The sequence below is a fragment of the Seriola lalandi genome, unplaced genomic scaffold (assembly GCF_002814215.2).
Source record: "Seriola lalandi dorsalis isolate HSWRI2012SDOR001 ecotype SW California unplaced genomic scaffold, Sedor1 jcf7180002054217, whole genome shotgun sequence".
In the NCBI taxonomy this organism is placed as follows: domain Eukaryota; kingdom Metazoa; phylum Chordata; class Actinopteri; order Carangiformes; family Carangidae; genus Seriola; species Seriola lalandi.
The window spans coordinates 67,305-89,401 of NW_019524770.1; the positions used below are offsets into that span (position 1 = coordinate 67,305).

The following is a 22,097-nucleotide window of genomic DNA, read 5'->3' on the forward strand; positions in this document are numbered from 1 at the left end:
AATCAGGAATTCTTGTTTAATTTTGGGGCAATATGTTCATTCATAATGTCTAATTTGTCCACGGTGTCCTGGGATCTACAAATGAACAGCTCATTTAGTATTCATAAGTGTGTAATTAATTGCTAATTAGCTATTTAACACAATTTTGAAATGCCTAATTAGCTACTGATAAGGTGTCCCGCACTTCCCTAACGGCTCAATACTATGTTGTTAATGGTTGCACCGTTTGATATTGAGAATCTATTGAAAGTGGCTGATGAAGGTCAAATATACTGGCTTTTTAACCATGGCAGCACATGGAGAGCAGTAACCTTCAGGTGCTGTAGATGTTTTCCACTGCGGTTGCAGGTATTAATGTGCAGGTTATTTAGTACATACGTAGCTGTGAACCAGGCGAGGTCTAGTTTCTGTGCCATGGGATATTTTTCATTCACAACAGGGAATGGGATAAATGGCTACATTTATAAAAACGGGATTCTAGGACTCGGTAGCACCAGTGTTCAACTTGAACAAACCTTTGAATCATCTATATTTCTGCTCCATTATCCAGGCAGAAATACATGAAGTACAGAGGAGGCTGTTGATACTGTTGTACATGGAAACATGGGACCAATAATGAAAGTAAGCTCCTATGGAAACCCTATATGTATTTATAGACACGGCATATACGTGGGCCTAGATCTCTGAATCACATCTAAAATCTAACAAAAGCTAAATTTAGCCAGAACAACAGCTAATAAATCATCTGAGCAACTAATGGAAAGAAGTGTGCAGCGCTGCTACACTGAGACTGAGTAAGGACGGAGAGTAACATTACCAATTAATCCCTAAGAAGCAGTGATTACTTCCTATTTTAAGATGAGCTGTATTCTTAGATACTTCAATGTAATTACATTTTTGATTAGGAACGTTCTAGTTTAAAGACCAGGTAAAATGGCTTATTAAACTAGTTCTGTAAAGTACTGCAGGAGACAGTTCCCGCTCGTCATGGATGAATGTACCCGTTGTTGGTCAGATAACTGCTGGTTTTTAGATTTTACGACTGCCCTGTAGTTATTGATGGAGGTTGTATTATTGAGAAAAGTGAGCATACGGACTCTGTAGCTTCATACAAACATGTTTGTTATCACTGAACTGTGGGGAAACACTGAAATCTGTGATCAGCTCCACTCATAAACTTCCACTGATCTTTATCCTGGTAAAATCACATTGCAGCTCCAACACAGCTACTCATTAAGCTGACTTGAGAGCCAGCTCTTGAATTGAAGGCCTTTTAGCAAAAGTTTTATCTCCTCAAAAAATCCCTGCCAGTGATCCCTTACATCAAATCACAATCCCAGTTGTATCAGGTTTCCCCTGTGGTCTATGGCTCAGGAAACAGGATTTATGCTAGAGTACGAACCTGAACTCAGGATCCTCATATCGTAATGTGGACATATATTAAAAGTTGAGTTCTGAAGAAGTTGCACAAATGCACTAAAAAGGGTAGCGGTTGGGGACATTTCGTAAAAATATATGGCGCTTTTATTGTTGCCATAAATTCATCAGATAAATCTTTCGTGTCACGTGCACAAAATATGTTTTGAGTAACATGGTGGAAGCTTTTTTACATCAGAATGATGGAAGTGAGTTTACAATGATTTTAACTGCCAAATATTTTTTCCTAATTAATTTGTAGCACTAGGAAATGACTTCCTGCATTATGCTTTTTATGATGCGACTTGGCAATCGCTTTGTGCATGGCGTGCAGTTTCCTGCTATAAGTCTTGGCCTCCACTTAGTGTACAAAATGCACCTTTGTAAAACTCGATGAGCAGTCTGATGTGCATGACGTGCACAATGGAGATGATTTATGTGTCTCAATGAGAGGAACTCCATTACATTAGCTGCAACTTCGTAATGGGACATTTAAAAGAAGGTTTATTTTACACTTCAGGTTATACAATTGTCAGGAAATGTACAAGATGTAAAATGAAAGACCGGTGTTCTGCTCTACAAGCAGGTAAAATAGAAGAAAACATTAACAGCTTCACAGTACAGCAATGATGTTTATTTGTACATTTTTGGCATCTAACTTAGATCGCACATCAAATGCTATTCTACAGGCAAATGACCTGCATGCAACTTCATTTATTAAATGAATGAAATATGTACACGTGTTTGTTATGTATGAAATATGAAAAAATACAATGTAATCCAGAAAATGTTATTTTAATTTAAATAATAGGAAAAACTAAAGAAAGGAAGTGGTTGTAGTTCTTACAAATGAGTTTCTGATGCATGTGTTTAATTTCTCTCGTTATTAAAAATCTGGCCACAGCAGTGAGGCAATAATATACATGTGTGATCAGGCAGTATATTAATACTATATGCAATGGAAAGATGTTTTGATTGATGATTTATATAGAGTGGAGTTGTGTGTGGTGACACGGATCTCATTGCACATGCCAATATCAAAAATACGCTGCGTGTTTAAAGCCATGAAGACAGGCCTCCCAGAGATGATTAAGTTGTATTGTGTGTTTTGTATTGCAATAACATACCAAGCACCTGGCAACGACATCAATGTTAACTGCACCATGGGTTAACATTCATTCATGTACTGTAGGTTTCTGCTAGCTACTGTACGGTGTGTGTCTGTGTGCAGGGTTGTGTAGGTTTGTATAGGGTTTGCTGGGTGGGGTTCAGAGTGTGTATCTGTAGTTCAGTGTTGTGTTTTCCTACAAATACTTTGTGCATGCACGTGTCTCTTTTGTAAGACAGTCTTGGCCAACCTTATTCACTAATGATGAGTCACAGAAACTTTGTGTTTTTCGCTTTTTTTTTTTTTTTCACGCATCAGTGAGAAAGGTTGAAAATGCATTGATGGTAGAAGAGAGAGGAATTTAATCTGGCGTTCCTTCCTCTCAGACTTCAATGATGTTGATAGACGGCACAGAGGGATGAAACTGCAACAGACAAGAAAAAGAAAAATCACCACTGCTGTTTTAGTTTTTCTTGAATGCTAAAGAAATACTTTGATCATAGGAGACAAATGCTCTGCCTCTTGCCGATATGAACCCAGGTAGTAGTATTTAAATGCTGGAAGACTTCAACCACTGCGAGATTTTAGTATGGAAAAACACAAATAAAGAGGTGTATATATTGTAGCGTTTATTGTACAGTATGTTGTTCTTATTTTGGTTAATATGCTGCAAGCTAATACTGATCTCAAGTGACTAATTCTCCAAATCAACATCAAAATTAACAATCTTTTTTTCCCAATTGGATTGACCCAATTCCCAACGGACTGTTTGTACATGAAATTAGTAGAATTCAAAAAGTTCTAATTTACAAATTTATCAGATTCAGAGTAGATGTCAATTGAGAGATTTTTCAAGCGTTTATTTCCCAGTTACTGTATAGTACATTATTTTCCCAAGCCTTTCAGCTTTTTAGCTTTTCATTCAATTTTGTATTGAAATTGACAAAAATGTGGCCCTGTCTCCACACATCCACTCATCTTCAGCGTTCAGATGGTGAGCATGTGGTCGTTCTGTCAGCTATAGACACCTACAGTATTGACTGAGGGAGAGTCCTCATCTTAATGTCGCTGACAGAAACCTTACATCACCATCTGACCACCTAATGAGGACTGGAACAAGAGATAAGCCAGTGCGGTGAAAAATCTTACAACGGCTGGCCATCAGCTAATTTAAAAGAGAGAACTCAATATGTTGCTACGTTAAATCTGAGTCAACGCTCACAACGCAAAAGACCTCGATTATCGATCGGTCATGCGTATATCTGTCTGCTGCGCTCTGGCACTTTTTAAAAGGAAGGTCTAACACGCTCAAAGCTCCTTCGATTTTACTAGATTTGACATTTTTCACTGCAGGGACTTCTCGGTTCTTTCACTGGCCACTGATCTGCCCAGGGTTTCAACCTTAAAACCAAACTCTGTATTCTTACAATGCAGCAGTTATGTCCCACTGTGTTTTCTGTGACAAATGTGCTGCTTTTATGTATTTTGTAATCATCTATATTTAAGGTATTTTTGACAGGGAAGCTTAACAACTAAGCTATATGGTCAAGATGTCTTCCAGCAACAGTCCTGTCTATGTAAAGATGAATGCAAGCATTAAATATAATGAGTAAACAGTTTTGTGTACAAGTTATGTACCGGAGTGGCAGGTGTTTATACATAGCATGGTTTAGAGTAGATTTATGTTACTGTGAATGATTCCAAAAACATTTAAACAAATTAAAAATCAAGCTTTTATTTTTTTTTATTTCTAATGTTTTATTTACCAGTAATAAGAATAAACATCTATTTCCCTTGGTTTGACAAAATATTTTCGAATTAAACAGAAATAAGCATTCTCTCTTTTTTGCCTCCACATGCAAGCTCTATTTGCTAATCAAATTAATGTCCATTTATGTTTTGCATTTTAATCATGGGGATGGCTGCTTGCTGTTAATCTGTTTTTATTGGAGAGTTTGTGGAGGAGTAAAGCACTGGAGAGCAGGTACTGCGAGGTTCATCCTGAGTCAGGAGAGGTATATGTCGACCTAGGCGTGAGGGCAATGCAACATACTGACCATTATTCCTTAAAAGGCTTTTTTTAATCTAGCTGGCAGCAGCATCATGCAGCGGAGTGAATCCCGTTGAAACAAAATTGATTTGCAGCATATATCAGACATCCTCAGAATGTCACCGAGCATTTACTGGGCAATATTTGCATCACTGATCAAGCGTCATCTCTCAGATGTACCAGAATTTTCAGAACCACAGTAATAAGGTTAATATCCAGCATAAGCAAGTTTGCAGTTATGAATTGCCAAAGAGGTGGACACTTCATGGCAGCATGAGGGGGCTGAGCACATAGATGAGGTTACATTAATGCTATTATTCAGTGGAGGAAATTGATTCTGCTGCAAAGCGTGTTTAAAAACCAGCACAGTAAACTGTAGAGCTGAGAGCCAGACATCATCAGTACTTCGCTGTGCACATCCTTCAACACATGAGACACCTTAAACACATCTACAGGCGGTAGCAGAACTGCTGTCTGTATAGAGAGACTCTGCTCTGTGTCGTTCTCACTCACCTTGCTCCTCAGCAGTCCTCCGCTGTGATGCTCCGGCGTGCTCCTCTCAGACGACGGCTTGGCCTTCTCCTTATTGTTGCTGGAGTCGTTGTCCTTGATGATGTCATACTGCCGGCAGAACAGGGCAATAACAGCTGCCAGGAGGTGAGAGACGGACACACATGCAGCACACACACACACACACACACACAAAAAGGAGGATAGGAATTCAGTCATAAGGCGGCATCTGTCACTCACAGACATGTCACCACTTCTTCTAGCTGAGCACGTTGAAAGGCCATGTGGATAATGGAATTCTGCTCCCAAGGGAGAGCGATGGCAGAGCCCTTATCTGAAAGTTTAGAAGACAGTAATTCTCCCTGGAGTTTACTTTGTTGCATTTTTGCAGTCTACCAGATGCAGTTCAGCCTCCAAGTTTGAATGCGCACCGTATGCTCACAATAAGCTTCCTTGCTTCGCTGAGGTTATGAATTTCTATGAGAACGCTATCATTAAATATTCAGGAACTGATATACAGTTCTAATGAGAGCTAAGGAGCTGTGAGAAATACTCAGAAATATAGACGTGATTCATTTAATTTACAAATGATTTTTAATGCATCATGTAAGCACTCTGCAATATTGCAGCTATATGTCATTTGCAGTGTAACCGAGAGATGCTAATGGAAGCCAGGTCCACATTTGCACTCATATGTATCACGGTAAAATTACAGCAGTATTTGTGTAATTGTAAAGTGATTTGTCTGCGTTTAAACAGTTTGTTGTGATGTCGTATTAAAGTGCGAACAAATTAAACTGACACTTTCCTCCAGGATATCAGCACAAATTGGACAGCTCTGCAAATCATACTCATGTCTTTTAAGGTCTTCGCTACATTTTGAGCACTTTTTTTAACCAACAGCCACTTACGATACAGAGATGTGGCTTAATATAGAGATGAGATTGCATCATGTTATAGCAATTACCTAATTACTCTATAATTCAATTCACTTTTCCAGACCGAGACTAAGCAACGGAAAGTAACAGATAAGGATAAAAGATGAAAGACGAAAGGGTATAGAAATCAGAACAGAAAAGAACAAATAAGCGATTGAATACAGAAATAAACCAACTATATATAACGGATTATGAATGCCTGTTAAAATGCAGGAAATAAGGTAAAGCTAAATTTAAACTTGAGTGGCTGCAAATGAGCAGTGGGTTATGAAAAAAAACACATTATTTTCATACTTTCACTCCCACTCTTCACTGCCTCTGCATTACTTTGGTTTCTCTCATTAGTATTATTTAATATCTCACTCAGGGGCTCAGGGGTGGGAAATCCTGCTCCTGGCTGCCTGTCAGTTATGCCACTTCTCATTGTGCCTCAACACTTCATTAATCAGCACACTTCCTCAGAGGAGGAGAAGCTCATTCTCGGATGAAGAGCTTAGATACAGAGGATGCTCAGAACAGCGTGATGTTGGTTTGACATTGCTGTTGTGAAACAGCCTTCAAGGGGACGAGATGTTCAGAGTTGTCAGATTTGTTTCTGCGTGTTTCACAGGTTTTTGGACTATAATTGTTCTGGATGAGTGTCCATTGATTAGTGGTTTATTGATGGGTGTGTCAATGTACTGATGCATAGCTACAAGATAATGTACAGAGTGAAACCTCTGTCAGGTTTGGGCCATTAGTCTTCATCATTGAGGCTGACAATAATTGTTAACACGTTGCAGTTCCAGTCCAGTTATCTTTTTGCTTATTAAGCAGGATTTTAATTTCACTATTTCACTATTGACAACAGCCTCTCAATAACATCTGATGCTTGGCATTGGATTTATCGATATTAGACTTTATTGACTATACAGTTTAAGTAATAACTACTAAAAGATCAAAGATACGTGTTACTGTGTCGCCCTGAAGGACTAGGAACTCATAGTTGCAGATCAAACATTAATCAGGTGCTTAAGCTGAGTACTGATGACATTTTGATGACATGACAATTATTCTATCAGTGTGGTAATATTAAAAACACTGATATTGAATGAAATCTAGTCACATGAACATGTAGACTTAAGTATTTGTCTAGAAGATTAAATATTCACAAAAAACACAAATACAGAAATTACTGTTGAATTTTTTGGCAGAAAATGTTATCTTCAAGTAGGACATTCAGTGCTCACTTTAAAAAGCTGATTGAGAAAATAGGTTTTCAGGGCCTTTAAAGTGTTTTTTTCTGATTTAGTGAATTGTGAAGTGAATACTGAATTGATTCCTGTATTCACCAAATTGATAATAACCAATACACATTCTAAAAACTTACCAGCCCACATGACCAAGACCACCACAATGATGATCATCTCTCCTGTTTGTAGATGCCGTGACTTATCCAGGCCTTGCACAGTTGGGTCATCTAGGAGAGAGGAAATATAGGGCATTGGCAGTAAATTCAAACTTCTGAACACTAAATACTGAATACAAATAACTTGTATAACTTGTAACTCAAATATTTAAATGCACATCAACAGAACGACATCACAAATAAAGGCCTCAAACATGATTATAGAGTTAATATAACACCCATGTGTCTCAGTATGAGCTGAACATTTTAACCCTCACAAAGGTTAAAAATGCTGTTTCCAGAGCTATTTCACTGGATTTTGAAACTAAGAATTGACACTATGTTTATCTCATGGAAGTTACGCCATTTAACAAAAACTGTAATAGTCAGTGGTAGGCATTACCACATATCAATCTCTCGTAGCATTAATCCTCCTCTAAGTGGATTGACTATGGGCCTATTTCCACTCTCCAAACTATCTCTTAACCCGCATGGATGGAACTCTTCCAGCGCACCACTCTTCCCAATTGCCTCATTTAGTGAATCAAGTTGTCAAGAAAGTGGCCCCGAATGCCAGACTGTCAGCTCTCTTCACATGATAGCAATTATAGAGTGGGGTTAGTTGTATTGCCATGTTTTGTAGTCTTGGTAGTAGCATGGATGGGCATCTGAGTGGAGATAGGGAACGGGTACATGTACACAAATTTGGTAGTTTAAAAGGACCTCGAATCAAAGAGAAGTGCTTGATGCTAAGACTTTTGTAACATGGTGGGCGCTACTTGTAATCTCAACTTGGAAGTTAGTAAAAAAGATCAGTGGAGGAAACTATGTTGACCACCGTAGATATCTTTATGTATTAAAGGAAAAATGTGTCGCTTTGCTTATTTTCATTATTGTAGCCATTCTGACTATGGTTAACGTTAACATGGCACGAACCACCACTGTTGTAGAGAGCCGGGAAACACACAAAAAATGTATATAAGGGTCAGCAGCACGAGTTTCGAAACATACTTACATACATACAACGTGTTTAAGTCTGACTGAACCTGATCTAAACCTAAACCTACCTACCTAACAGTGTGGGATCTACTTCCAGTACAACTTAGCGGCTAACAAAGTTATAGTTCACAGTAGAGGGATACTTCGTGATAGTAGCACGTATGTTTGTTGACAGGGCAAAACATCAGCAATAAACCTACGCACAACTGCTAAAATCATGACATCCACTTGATTTGGCTAACTCAGGCTGTTCCACATTAGCATATGGTTAGCATATCGCTTCATGGCCAGTATGGAGAGGAAGACACATTTAAACAGGATTTAAAAGAGTAAAATAAAATAGACAATAAAAATCAACTTTAATAGAATGAAACAGATACAACATGCAGCACAATGAAAATTACAGTGCAGTTACAATATGGTGCAAGATATGAATAGTCCCAAATAACTCTTTTAACCTACACGTGGCATGTTCTCTTAGTGTTGTATCAAGATACAGTACACTTGAAAAAATTTCAGCCAGTCCTTTAAGAGCCTCATCTACAATTCACCTACATCATCTTCTGTATCTTCCCATGGTAGGGTGAGCTCTACAGAGTCGATATCAGACTGCACATTACTCTTAAATGCCATTTCAAGACTCAGGTCAGTGCTAAGCATGACTGTGAGTTGTTCTCCAGTTTATTACACCCACATCTCCTCCATCTGTCTGAACCCAAGCAGCCCAATAATCAAACATAATAAAAAATAGTTCAATTCATTTTGATTTTCTCAGCAAGTCAAAATCTAAAGACTGGAAGACTGGATTTATACCCTGACATGTTATTTCTGAAAACAGAGCTGGGTCCAAGCCTATAGAAACTACTGGTAGAAGTGTTGGGATGATGACAGCACATCAAAGGCAGTTTCGGTAATGGATGTAATCTGTGAGGCTTGTAGATTCTGCAGGACTTGCCAACTGAACATCTTGTTCTTGTTTACAGTTTTCCAGTCCACCTAATGATCTCACTTAACTTGAAAAAGTGCTGTGGTACAAGCATATTGTGTAAAATGCTGATACACAGTGTGTATACGTGCATATTTGATGCAGCAGGTTTCAAACCACAGAGTGAGTTAACACAATTTCCAGATGACCTGAATAACATGTCCTGCTGCTGTTTCATACATATTTCATGTTGGCACCACACTCAAATATGCTGTGTGATTCTTTGCTAGAGATTCACACAGTCGCTCCAATACACCAAAGAGTTTGTGTTGAGATTATTAGTCGACCTTCCTTCGACTCACTCTAAATCCCTTGATGTTGTGTGCGGCTGTGAACTGTGTCAGGAAACCATGTAGCAACACACCTGGGCTGTGCTATACTGGTCTCACATGCAACAGCTGGTTTATTCTTGCATTATGTTTCCTTGAAACAATTCATTACACTGAAAGTTTTACTGCCAGCTTACAAATGTGAGTTAATTAAACTATATTTGAATAATTAGCTCAAAGAAAGCATAGAACCAACTGAATTAAGTTCACTAATGCTGACTAAATGAATTTAATAGATTTAAGAGATTAACTTCTCGAATCAGTCACACTGACAAACGTTACAGTCAAATTTATTTTAATTTACATTTTTCTAAGTTTGATGAGTCAGTTCTTCATTTTACACAAAGACCTTTAAGCTGTGGCTGCCACTTTTGCACCAGAGTTTGTACAGCTCTTGGTGAGTAAAGGAACAGGAACAGTTCTAATATCACCACTTGCCTACTGTTGGTAAATCATTGTGCTGAAAACTTATATCTCTATAAACCATTAACTAAATATGGAGGTAAAATGATGCATCTGTTAACCTTAAAAGAATACGTAGTAGGGAGATAACAGTGTGCAGCACACCTTTGTCTCAGTGCTGGTAATGGGAGCCTACTGTAGATGTAACTTCTGACTCAGCAAAGACAGCTTGGCATGTCTTTGAAGTATCACACAGTAATTGTGTCTAAGGGGACCACCTACCCAGTTAGGTTTGACTGCTCAAGGCATCCATCCTTTGAAAATGTTATTATTTTGCTCTCCTGTGTGAAGCAGTTTGACAGCTTGGTGGCAGCAGGTAACATTTTCATCAGGGTCATGTGGTTGGTTGGGGAATTATTTGTATAACATATTTGAGTATTTTTTAACTGTGGCATTACTGTTCATGCTAACAAAGGCAACACGTTCATTTACCCCCCTTTATCATAGATCTTAAATCTTTCACTGTAAATCCCTGTATTTCAATAAGTCAGTTCATTCTCTTTGAATTCTTGTGTTCGTTTCGCAAATTTGCAAACATACAGTAGAAACTGCTTGAATATCAATGACCTGTGCCAACATACAAGTACAATGTGCAAGTTTTGTCTGAAAGCCAGAGCCACAGCACAACATACTTCACTCTTGAAGGGCAGGCAAAGCACATACATAAATTCTCTGATTAAAAGCTTCCCATGGAACTAATGGAATGAAACAGACTTTGGAAAGACCTATTGATCCTGGAAAAAAAATCCACAGAAGCCTATTTAAATTCAAATTCTCCAGCAACACATGGCGCATATCTTGCCAGGAAATGCTTTATATGAAGTAAATGGATTCTGAATTTGGCCAGGCCAAGTATACATTAAGTGGCATATGCACTAATATGTAATCACATTATCAAAGAGAATTGCATTGAGGAAAAAAATAAAAGCATTATAGATTTATGGGTATCATGGCCCTGGCTCTTAGGAATGTCTGGTATATGCTGCAAATCAATTTAGTTTCAATAGGAGGCACTTGGCTGTGACAAAGGATTTCTGAAATGGCTCTGTGATGCTGCTGCCAGCTAGATCAGAAAGTCTTTTTAAGGGACAATGGCAGCAAGCAGCAAGAACCACAGAAAAAAATTCACATCAAATTAATGCACATTAAGGTTAATAAAGGATGTATGTTGTTATTTGCAGGAGGAAGCATTGTAAACATCCTTTCCAAGTGGGCAAAAGTTTGCTAAAAGACAGAACAGAAATTTAGATTATGGGAATAAATATTGTGGCCAAATGTTGATGACCTTGGAGCCCACTAAAGGATTATCATGTCTGTTATCTTTTTAACTTAACATTTTCTTGCTCCCTCATGGCAATAATTTGTCCCTACAGGTCTTTAATGGGCTCATTTATATTGTAATATTAAGAAGACTCAAGCCTGAACCAGGAAACTATATAATCTAATTATAGGCCATCATCACTACATCATCACAACCAGCGACCTAATTCTGGTCTTAAAATATGGGTGAACACTTGGTGAAAATTAGTCACTTCGCATCTCTGCAAAGCAGTGGAATTAGGTATATGGCACAAAAAATAACTGTTATATTGCACACTGCCTGTCTCTGCCCGTTATCTCAATGACTGCCATTGAAGCAATAATGGATATTATCTCATGTCTACAGCCTGTGAGCCTGCATGTTATGATGGTTGTATGATTGCACAGTTTGTTTGTGAAGGCCAGAATTCCCGTGCATTGACAATGCATAGGCCTATTTCTTAAATTAAGTTTTATTTATCTGCAACAATGGACTTATGCTGACACGAGGCGTCTGTATTTATTGGCCTATTCAAAGTATTCTGTCAGGTCGATGGGTGCTTTCGGAAAAGCTCTGATAATTATATTGGTTAGTCATACTGATGACTTGAATGTTGACGTGAATGCTATGCTACAAATCTCACAATGGTAATTACAGTAGGCCTAACTCCTTGATGACATAGATATGCTAAACAGGAAGGTTAGCACTTGTTTACAATTCCCAGAGTGCAAAGATTGGGCTAGCTGTCAGGCGTTGGTTGGTTTCTTTTTCTTTCTTTCTTTTGTTTGTTAAAACCCTTTCAAACTGCAGTACAGCATTGTAATTGGTGGAAGGAGCTTCAGTTTTTCATTTTTGGACAGGTAAATAATCTAAATTGTAGCTGACATTGCCCATAGCCACATAAGCTAGCAAACCGCGATTGCCATAACATTGCAATCGCTAACATCTTGGTATGCTCTCGGAGTTCATTAGTTCACACATGACTGAAATACATGGATCAAATGACAAACATTTAATGTATAAAAATGTTTTTCTTGCTCCCTCTTGCTAGATTCACTAGATTCACTCTGAGTCAGCTTGTAAACAGTTTGGATACACGTAACTATTACTTTGAATAATGTAGGTGTACCTTTCGTTTTTAGGATATGTATCCTCAGGAAGTATCTCTGAAGTACTATTTGTTTTATCTTGCTGATGTTGTAGTTTACTTGGATACTAAGGCAGCTTGTTAACTTTTAGTTTTATGGATGCACCTGTGGTTGAATTTCCCATCACGTAAGAAGAGTAAATTTGGTCACTGTGTTTGTCTTTGGAGTCATTCAATAGGGTTCTTATCTCCAATTGGTTTAATAAATAGAAGTAACAGTGCAACAGGCTATCTATTAAAGGCGTGTTAATCGCAGCTGTTATGTGTGGATTTTTCTCAGTGTGCATTGTGTGGGTCGTGTATGAACAGAGCTCAGTCCACAATAAATTTACTGACAATATCAGAGTGAAAATGTACAATGACACAGAGCCACACATGAGAAGAGAAGTTGAATAATAAGTTGACAATAGTTAAATAAAGAAATTTGATGTGATTGGATTGTGAAAATGGGGCATGAGGAGTCAGCAGTGCTGGTGTTAGATTTATGGGACGCTGACACTGATTGCCTCTCCAGTTACAAAAACAAACTCCCACAAACGAAGCTCATCCACTGAATGGGCTGTTTTTTTGACCCACTTGGCTGACTCAAGGGACCACAAATCCTGATTAATGTTGCGTAGTGAATCTTTTCTTGAAAAATTTGTAAGGCCCCGGCCATAAGTCTTTTCATGCTCAGCACTTTGCTCCAATATTGATGGTTGGTACGCTTTCTAAACTCTGTTGCTCTTACCTTCAAAAATAAGCACAGAAAATAATTTCCTGAGTATTTATTGTAGAGCGACAGGAAAGGAGTGTAATGCCAGTGTCTGTATTAGCTTAATGAACAGCACACAAGGCTCTTGTGTTGAACTTGAGCTTGAATTAGTTTCTTTCACTTTGGCTGATCTTGCCAGCTTAACTAATCGTACCCAACCTGAGTCAGCTTAAGAGAAACATTCACGATTCACTTGCGTCAGCATTTCCTGTATTCAGACCATAAAATACCAGAGGAAAAATTGTTTGATTGTAGACCAATGTCAAACCCCAGCTACCATTATTTTAATAGTTAATGTATTTGGCTCATCCCATAATCATGGCTGAACTAATGCAGAGAAGATTAGCAGTTCAGTTTCTTCTGAAATGTAGGCTCTTCCCAACTGCTTATAATAGAAAAAAAAAAAAGCTTTTTCTCTCTCTTTCCTCATCTGTGCTGTAAGAAACTCAGAGCTATACTAAACCTATTCTCTGTTGGTCACGGTCCTCATATTTCCTTCAGCCTATGAGCTGAACCCAGACACTGAGTCTGAAGTGTTTTAGAGTGTGTGTCAGAATCCTGATTAGGCACCAGAAGTGATATAGAGTTGCATAAATTCCGAGAGGAGCTTCCCTGCAGTCATGCTCGAAGAGTCTGTCAATAATGAATTGGTGTCTGGGAGAAAATAAACCTGCCAGAAGCACATAGAAACCCCCCCATCCCCACGCCCAACCTCCCAAGAGACGCTGTGAGAGGAGGCTTCAGGTTACTTGCACTTATGCGGGCACTAGCCTTTACTGTAACACATTTTCGATGTCAGGATGCTTAAAAGCATTCAACAGCCAGAAGAGGCTTCAGCACAACAGAAGGGAAAGCGTCAGTAATGGGTTGCTGCTGTCTGTGCCCTGGGAAAAAGGCATGAGGCAGATCATGTAGAATTAAAAGCAATGCGTTATGTTATGATGTTATGTAACAGCACCGTGAAAATACTAGTGCAGTGACCTGTTGTGACCTCAAGAGTGTTGTATTTTGACAAACTTAATAGCATCTTATTGACTTGAGGAGAGATTCTGAATTAATACAATACCAGGCAGTTAAATTATATATATTTTTTGTTATTATCATTATTATTATTATATAACAAAACCAATTTTTGCCTCTATTGACACAACTATATCAGGCAGATATCACTTAGCATGCAAGGTCCTCATAAGTTTGACCACAATGGCTATTTTCAGCTAGTGAAGGGATATGTCACCCAGTGCAGCCCTGTATGTTTGCTGTTTTTCATTGTCTTTAGCCATGTTAGCAGTGTTGGCCTATTGGTTTTGTCCAGGCTGTAATTTCAAAACAACTGTTGGTAGCAAGAGGATGAATCTGAATGATCTTGGTGATGTCCTGATTTTTCATCTAGTACCGGTGTACCTTGGTTTATGACCAAATACCTGCAAAACCTTATTATTATTTTTGGTGTTTTTAAAGGATTTGATGCTGACACTGAAAAGATGTTTTTGAGGGAACACAAGCACCTACCTGTTGTTGTCCCTGAAACACATCTTTTCAAATGAACTTTGCCATAGATAATTATCAGTGTGTCTCCAAGCAGCATACCTTGGTTGGAGCTGTTGGAGGGGAAGCGGTCCGATTTCTTGAGGGTGCGAAAATGGACCTTCTTGCTGGCTTGGCTTTCCCCATAGAGGCCAATCGACTGAACCTGGATGATGTAGTCTGTCTCCTCCTCCAGGTCCCAAAGAACACAAGAGCGGCTGGTGGTGTTGACCTCCCGAATGAATCGCTGCATGTGTCCGTCCTGCCTCTGGGTATTGGAAGGGCGGTAGAAAACAACAGAATGGACTGATCTATTGAGTAGACAAAATTATCAATACAGTGGCTGACGAGGTGATCAAGGTGACCAAACACAAATGTGTCCAGCTCTCTTCTGTCAAAAGTCATGTGGCATCACTTTGAGTTTCATCTTTACAAGGCAATGCCGTATCAATGATGTATCACCCTCAGACGTCATAAAAAACACTCAAAACAATCACTGTATATGGGGCATGACGATGTGAGGCAGAGGTGACCAACCAGAAAATATTCAAAGTGCTGGAGAGACATGCTGAGTACTTTATTATATTAACAGTTGGCACTTTATTTTCACCATATGGAGTCTTGACTGGAAATGGAAAAGCTGTGGAGTCAATATTCTGATTAATTTGGACTCCAAGTACTTCCAGACACAAGCTCTCAGTTTGTCTTTGACCTTTCAGAATGTTATTGGAGCAGTCGAGACCCAGAGCTGTGTGAAAATGATTCCTCCTGCTCGCATGCACTGCTCTGTTTCTTAGTGTGCTCTCTAGCCCATCTGCACTTGAAATGGCTTTGGGCCAGGTGTTATTTTATGTGTTTTTTATGGCCCTGCTTTACTGAGGGATCTGATTTAAAAAAAAAAAAAGAAAAAAAGCTTGTTAGTCACAGCAAACAATGAAAAATGTAGTGATTAAGAAGCCATATACACTCACTGCAATTACCGAACGTGTTCAAATTCAGATGCGTAACATGATGAACAGCCCTGAGGAGAAACATTTGCATGTTGTATACAGCCCATCACTCACGCCGACTCAATGGCAAAAGTTAAATGGCTGCATAATGTTTTGAGTTGCATAAAGCATAAACACGATTACAGCAGCAGATGGCATTCCATCATTCAGTGTTAGCATTCAGTGGTTTTCCTATTTTAAGCCTTTGAAATCTTTTCATCTTGGAAAATGCAGTTTGGCAGCTTCACATACTTATATGCATTCATGCTGCATCCTTGTTTTCTCTTGACAAATCGACCATGCCAAGTTTTATTCTAACTCCAGACTTGAAGGCAAGATTTAGTCAGCTTTTCTCCATGCTGAGCAAAGCTTTTAGGAGTTCCTAAGAATATGCATCCAAATGAAAATAAACACATCTTATTACTTGTGCATGTGTGCTACTACTTACTCAGTATGTTGGACCAAGTCACAATTCAAACTGAGAAGTATTTTCTGAGCACACAATTTTTTTTGTTTATATAGAGATTGAATTATTGTTTCATCTTCAAGAAAATATTTTTTCAGTTTCCTATACGCTTTTTATCCCAATGTATTCCAGAGGATATCAAGAAATGTTACACAGTAGAAAACTGATTCCAGGTGCTGTTCTTCTTCGTACCCACTGCCTGTGTGGCGTGCCAACATAACTTCAACAGGACACGATGAAGGCTCAGTGCCAAACCACAAATGGCTATAGCTAAAAATAAAGTTGGTGCCATATTCTTTTTTTTGTACTTGTTCTGTCGAATTTTCCATGGTCTCTCTGATTGACATCACAAGTTTAGGACTTGCCTGTTGTGAGATAGAGAAGCCAATTATTATGTCTCCCTCTGGAACCTCCCAGGATACAGTTGCCGAGTCGGCCCGCAGGTGCATGACAGACACATTGACAGGAGCTGGTGGCCGGTCTAGAGGAAAGGAAACAGAAGCAGAGAGGTCTGTTAATCCATCCGCTAGATATCGAATTATCCATGCCATCTGTGCCCAAAGCGCACCGGGAAAGACTCTAGCATTACGTTGGCACTAACTCACCACAGGTGTTTGTATCAAGAGGGAATAGCTGATTCTAACTGTTTGTAATGTCAAAGTACATTTGGTAAGGGTTGTGGAAAAACACTGAGAACATCTGTATCCCCCCTAATCCAAGTTGAGTCAACATGGTATGGTGTCTAAAAAAGGCTTAGAAATAGTGAGCAGCAGCCCTATGATAGACTGCTATGACATTGTATGATGTCATAGCCGCTGAGTATTGTGGAGTTTTTTTCTTGTGGGACGACTCAAGCCTCAAGAAGTGATCCAGACTCAGTGTAATTTTTAAAGGCTAGCTGTGTTCTGTAGTTTTGTAGCATTAGCACAAAGCGGATGTTGGATTTGTTTGGAGAGGAGCTGCAATGAACGTTTATTCAGTAGATTCATCAGTCAAATACTTTTCTCAATCATCCATTAATTATTTATTCTATAGAATATAAAAAAATGTCAAAATGCCTTTCAATTTCCAAGGGCCCAAGATAACATCTTTAATTAGCTTATTTTGTCTGACCAGAACAGATCAAAACCCAAAGATATTCAATATATTATCACATATCACAAAGGAAATCAGCAAGTCCTGGCAATTGAAAAGTTGGTACCAGTTAATGTTGGATATTTTTGATTAAAAAAAGTTTTGCCAAACTCAATACTGCTCAATATTAAACAAACAGGGAGAATATACTTAACTCACTTGCTTGCATTTCATTATGACCCTACAGAATTAGTGAAAAAAAAATCACAGGTATGCGTCACTTTTTTTTTTCACATTTTTCCTTCAAACCACCTCCTCCGTCACCCTGACAGACCGGCCTTTTTTAAAGTAACCACTGTGTCCATTTCATGTCCACCCCCCTCGGACGGGGTTACATCTCTTCGCACTGTTATTTTGCAGCCATCTATCATGATTTGGTTGCTGGTGGAGGCGCTGATTGCCAAGTGGGGACAAAAGCCTGGGAAGCAAAAGGCAGGAGAAACAGAGGGTGACAGATCTAATAGAGGGGCCTGTATGGCTTTACACTCTCCAAGCAATCGCCTGGGTCAGATGGATAGGTGAGATGGGATTGGCCGGGCAGATGGGGACCTAGAGGCCCTCCACAGGGCTTTTGTTGTTAATATAGGTCTAATGGACTTTGTGTGTTGTCACAGAAGGTAACTGATGCAACATGGACAGGGTCAAGTGAGTGGAAATATCCTGTGCTGTCAGATATGTGAAAAATCATGACAAAAGCAGACAATACACACAGCATGACAGTACAGTATACAGAGGAACTGTGGTTGTAACCACAGCTGCTCTTTACCTACTAGTAAGTAAGATTTTTAGTTACAGCTTTTTGCGGTTTACCTCAAAGCCAGTATTAATTGACGGTTGTACGGTCAATTTGTATTTCAAACACTTTTATTAACTCATGGGGCATGGATGTAATAACCCATAATACAGTTGTTCTGAGACGACAGCCAAAGGCATGTGCTGCACAAGGACAATATTTCATTGCAAAAGTGCACTTGAGAGAGAAAGATGAAAGACAAAATGATGAAATTGGGAGCCATTTCAAATGATTTGCCGTTCCCGAGCTCAGTCCCTCTCACATCCCTCTCCTCTTATCTCACCGTGTCTCCCCTTTTTCTCTCTCTCTCTCTCTCGCTCTCTCTCTCTCTCTTTCGCGTCTTGCACTTCTGTCTGTTTTTATCTCAGAGACAATCAATGATGGCCTCGGTGTTCGGCACAAAAAGGTGACATTGAGGCAGATCTAGAGACCCTCAGGTCAGATGGGGGCTATCAGTCTCCCTGTCTCGAGTCCTCGTGGCACTATGAGCCACAGGTCAAACAGAGGCATGACGCTCGGTTCCTCGGGCTCATGACACGCTCGGAGATTGGTTTGTGTAGGGGGAGTGAACGAGCTGAACACGGGGCCAGACTAATGCTGAGCTTGAGAGGAAATGAATGTTCCAACTGTAGAGAGAGCGGGGGAGAGAAACGGGGCTCGGCTGCTGGTAGCACTGGTATCAAGAGGTGAAGAGGTGACGTGTGTCTCATTTGGTCCATTTAATGAGAAGCTCCTTTATGGAAGCAGGTGCTGTAATGTGTTAAGATAGAAGTACCATAGGTTAAGAAGGAGGGTGAGTCACATATAGCATAAATTGTCTTTGATCTTTGGAGAGCTATTGGGGGGGGGTGAGTCATACATATATTTACAATAATGGTTCCCACGTCCTTGTGCCTTGGCAGGGTCTAAACGACTGCTAATTTTGTGTCAAGAACATTTGATGATCACGCTAATGATCCAATAATCTATAAATGAAACTTACATCACTCACACTTCAAATGCATACCTAACAAATGGCTGCTCAGATGCCGCACATGGTTTTGACATGCCAGAATTGAATTTTTTTCATTAGACCTCAGCTTTGCATTTATAACAGCTGCAGAGAAGCTTTGATTCTTGCAGCCGCATCATCCCAAACACACACTCAACAAGAAAAAACAAAGAAAAAAACAATAATTTGTTTTGTAAGGATAAATCTGATTCTTTGGTTAACAAGCAAACGCTATCAAGCCTTGATCGCCGCAAGCTTTTTGTCCTGCGGTGCACGCTCATCACGATCCCGTGCAACATTTATCTGATACAGGTCACATTCGTTTCTCTTAAAGCTCATTGTCCTTTAGGTAATGGGGGTTATAGACAGCCCCGCACGGGCCAAAAAGCAGCCAGTAACCATGATGCATTGTCTGCGAGTCATTTACCGGTGATTGAGCAAGTGACGGTTCAGTTGAAGCGGGCCATGAATCATCACTAATGTATAAGTGCCCTCTTCCTACAGTATATGATGTTTCCATTGCCAGCGGTTGAGAAGGGCAACTATATTTTCACCGATCTTGGTGAGGTGACCTTATAAGATAGAGAATCAGATGACATGAAGCCGGCCAAACTAAAGCTGACGTGTTTTTCATCCATTTGCTATTTTAGAAGCTTATGATAAATAAGAGAGAACTGTCTTGATGTTTCCAAAATATAATCACTGTTGACTCAAGAGCAGACAACAGATTTCAACTGTAGCTAAGTGACTTTCTAATGCAAATATTTTTATTTGATGTGACGTCCAACTGTCCAATCCTCTTCCCATTATTTCCCCTCTAAGCTTGTTTGATGTCCCCTTCTGTAATAATAAGTGCCATTTGTGATCACTTCAATATTTGTTATTGGCCACATGTCCCGAGTATAAGCCCCACTCCATAGAATGCATTATGTAAGATCTGAAATCAAACAACAATAGGTCACAGTGGCCGAGGAGTGTGTCAGTGCAAACAAATGGTATGACCCTCTTGGGATGTGGGTGCACTGCCAGGATGAATCATAGCATATAGTCAAGGCCCAGCACATTAGCTGCTCCCCATCTGCGCAGAGTGCACACAGAGAGATAGTGAAAGTGCTGCTGGGATCTCTGAATGGCTGACAAGCCACGTGGAAAGGAGCCCAGTTTGAATTTGTTACGGTGAGGTACAGAGGTGGTATCTTATATGTTGACCTCTATATTTGCTCGTGTCGCACAATTGGTTGGTTCACAGCATAAGATTGGAGATTGTTTGGAAATATTCTTTACGGTCAAACTATAAATTTTTAGATTTGCCTGAGCAGCTTTTAATCGCAGACCACCTTAGATAGCCATGACACGCTGAGTAAGTAAACAGAGGCAGAAAAATGAGACGTGAGAAGAAAATTGGAGATTACATCACCTGTCAGATTCACCAGGGACACACTTTGACAGGTGACGTGTCATCTCCATTTTACTGTTTCCAGGAGCCAACGTCTGTGTTTAATCTGATTCTGCCCCGAGAAAAGAATTAAGGTGGAAATTTGTAGTCAGTGAGAAATGTAATATAGCTGCCTTTCTGTGTTTGCTTCTTGCACCTGGGTTATTGAATGATCGCACTCATGAGAAAATAAAATTGCCACCTCTAATTTAAGTCACCCTCATAGGAAAGTGTAGCGAGTGTGAAAGCAGAGGCAGTGGACTATTCTAATTGGTTGGTGGCAGAAATCCTTTGTAGATTAATGTGCGATTGATAAATTTCATATGTAGCGGTGTGTTGACATTTTATACAGCCATTTAATCCATTTCTGCTCGATGCTCTCTTTTGGGAAAACAACATAAAAACATTTAGGAGATAATTATAACGTGGTGTTTTAAAAGCTCAGCTGCTCATTTACAGTTTGGAATGTGATAAATGGACATTTTACGCTCTGTAAATGTTCCACACAAAGAAGAGAAGCTGCTACCGCTTGATTTTACAAGCATCAAGTCTGACATGAACGAGAGCTCAACTCATTATTTAGTGGACATAAACGCCTCAAATGATTGATCAGTTCACTAAGGACACAATTCAACTCCCAAAGGTGCATAAATCCTATTGCTTTAAACACATTTAAAAGGCAGAACACTGCGGTTTACCAAGGTGATGGTCTCTACACTCCTGTATTATCGACCATATTTCAGTCTCAGTTAGCTCCAAGCCGGCGACAGTTTTACAGGGCTGCATGTAATGTGATATTTCTCTAATACTAATAAAGCCTTGTGAAACGATAATGTTCACTGACATCTTCTAAATAAAGGCACTAACTCATAACAGGTGCCGTGAATTTTGATGTGTTTGCCCAGTCAATCTTCAAACGGCTTCATCTGCATGTGTTTCAGACTCTGTGGAGGGAAGTCTAAATGTTCTCCTCCGCACAGCAGGGGGTTGTCACACAGCTGCTCGCAGGTGTTGCAAATCACCTGCTAGTGGGGCTCTTAAGCAGTGTCGTGCTGTTTTTTTTATTTTTTATCTCAGCCGCAGCACTGTCTGCCCCCATATTACCTCTGAAGACCTTTTTTCTTTTGTTTCATCTCTGAGTCCATTCCCTGATCCCGCTTCTCTTTAACATGTCAAAATATACCACGTTTCCTAAACCTTGTACTCCAACACATTAGCATCTGTCAGTGTAATGCAGTAACAGCAGTATGAAGTACCTTTGTGGAATATAAGATGGAGAGATTTGTCCAGCCAGGTGTGGCTAAGTCCTTTTTCCTGTACATTTCAGAGCCTCTTTTCAGAAGTGCCACTTACTGCCCCCTGCTTTAGGTACACTCT

The 22,097-nt window shown here is 39.5% G+C and overlaps 1 protein-coding gene across 1 annotated transcript in view; it reads right to left on the reverse strand.

The window, feature by feature from the left end:
- Positions 1–1,897: 1,897 nt before the first annotated feature.
- Positions 1,898–22,097, reverse strand: part of fndc4a (fibronectin type III domain containing 4a) — a 23,493-nt gene continuing 3,293 nt past the window's right edge. Inside the window, exons 2-6 of the mRNA XM_023404094.2 lie at positions 16,733–16,848; positions 14,976–15,180; positions 7,392–7,481; positions 5,088–5,221; positions 1,898–2,948 (exon numbers count right to left, since the gene is read on the reverse strand). Of these exons, the coding sequence (XP_023259862.1) occupies positions 2,907–2,948; positions 5,088–5,221; positions 7,392–7,481; positions 14,976–15,180; positions 16,733–16,848 (587 nt within the window). The 3' untranslated portion in view covers positions 1,898–2,906. The remainder of the gene's footprint in view (positions 2,949–5,087; positions 5,222–7,391; positions 7,482–14,975; positions 15,181–16,732; positions 16,849–22,097) is intronic.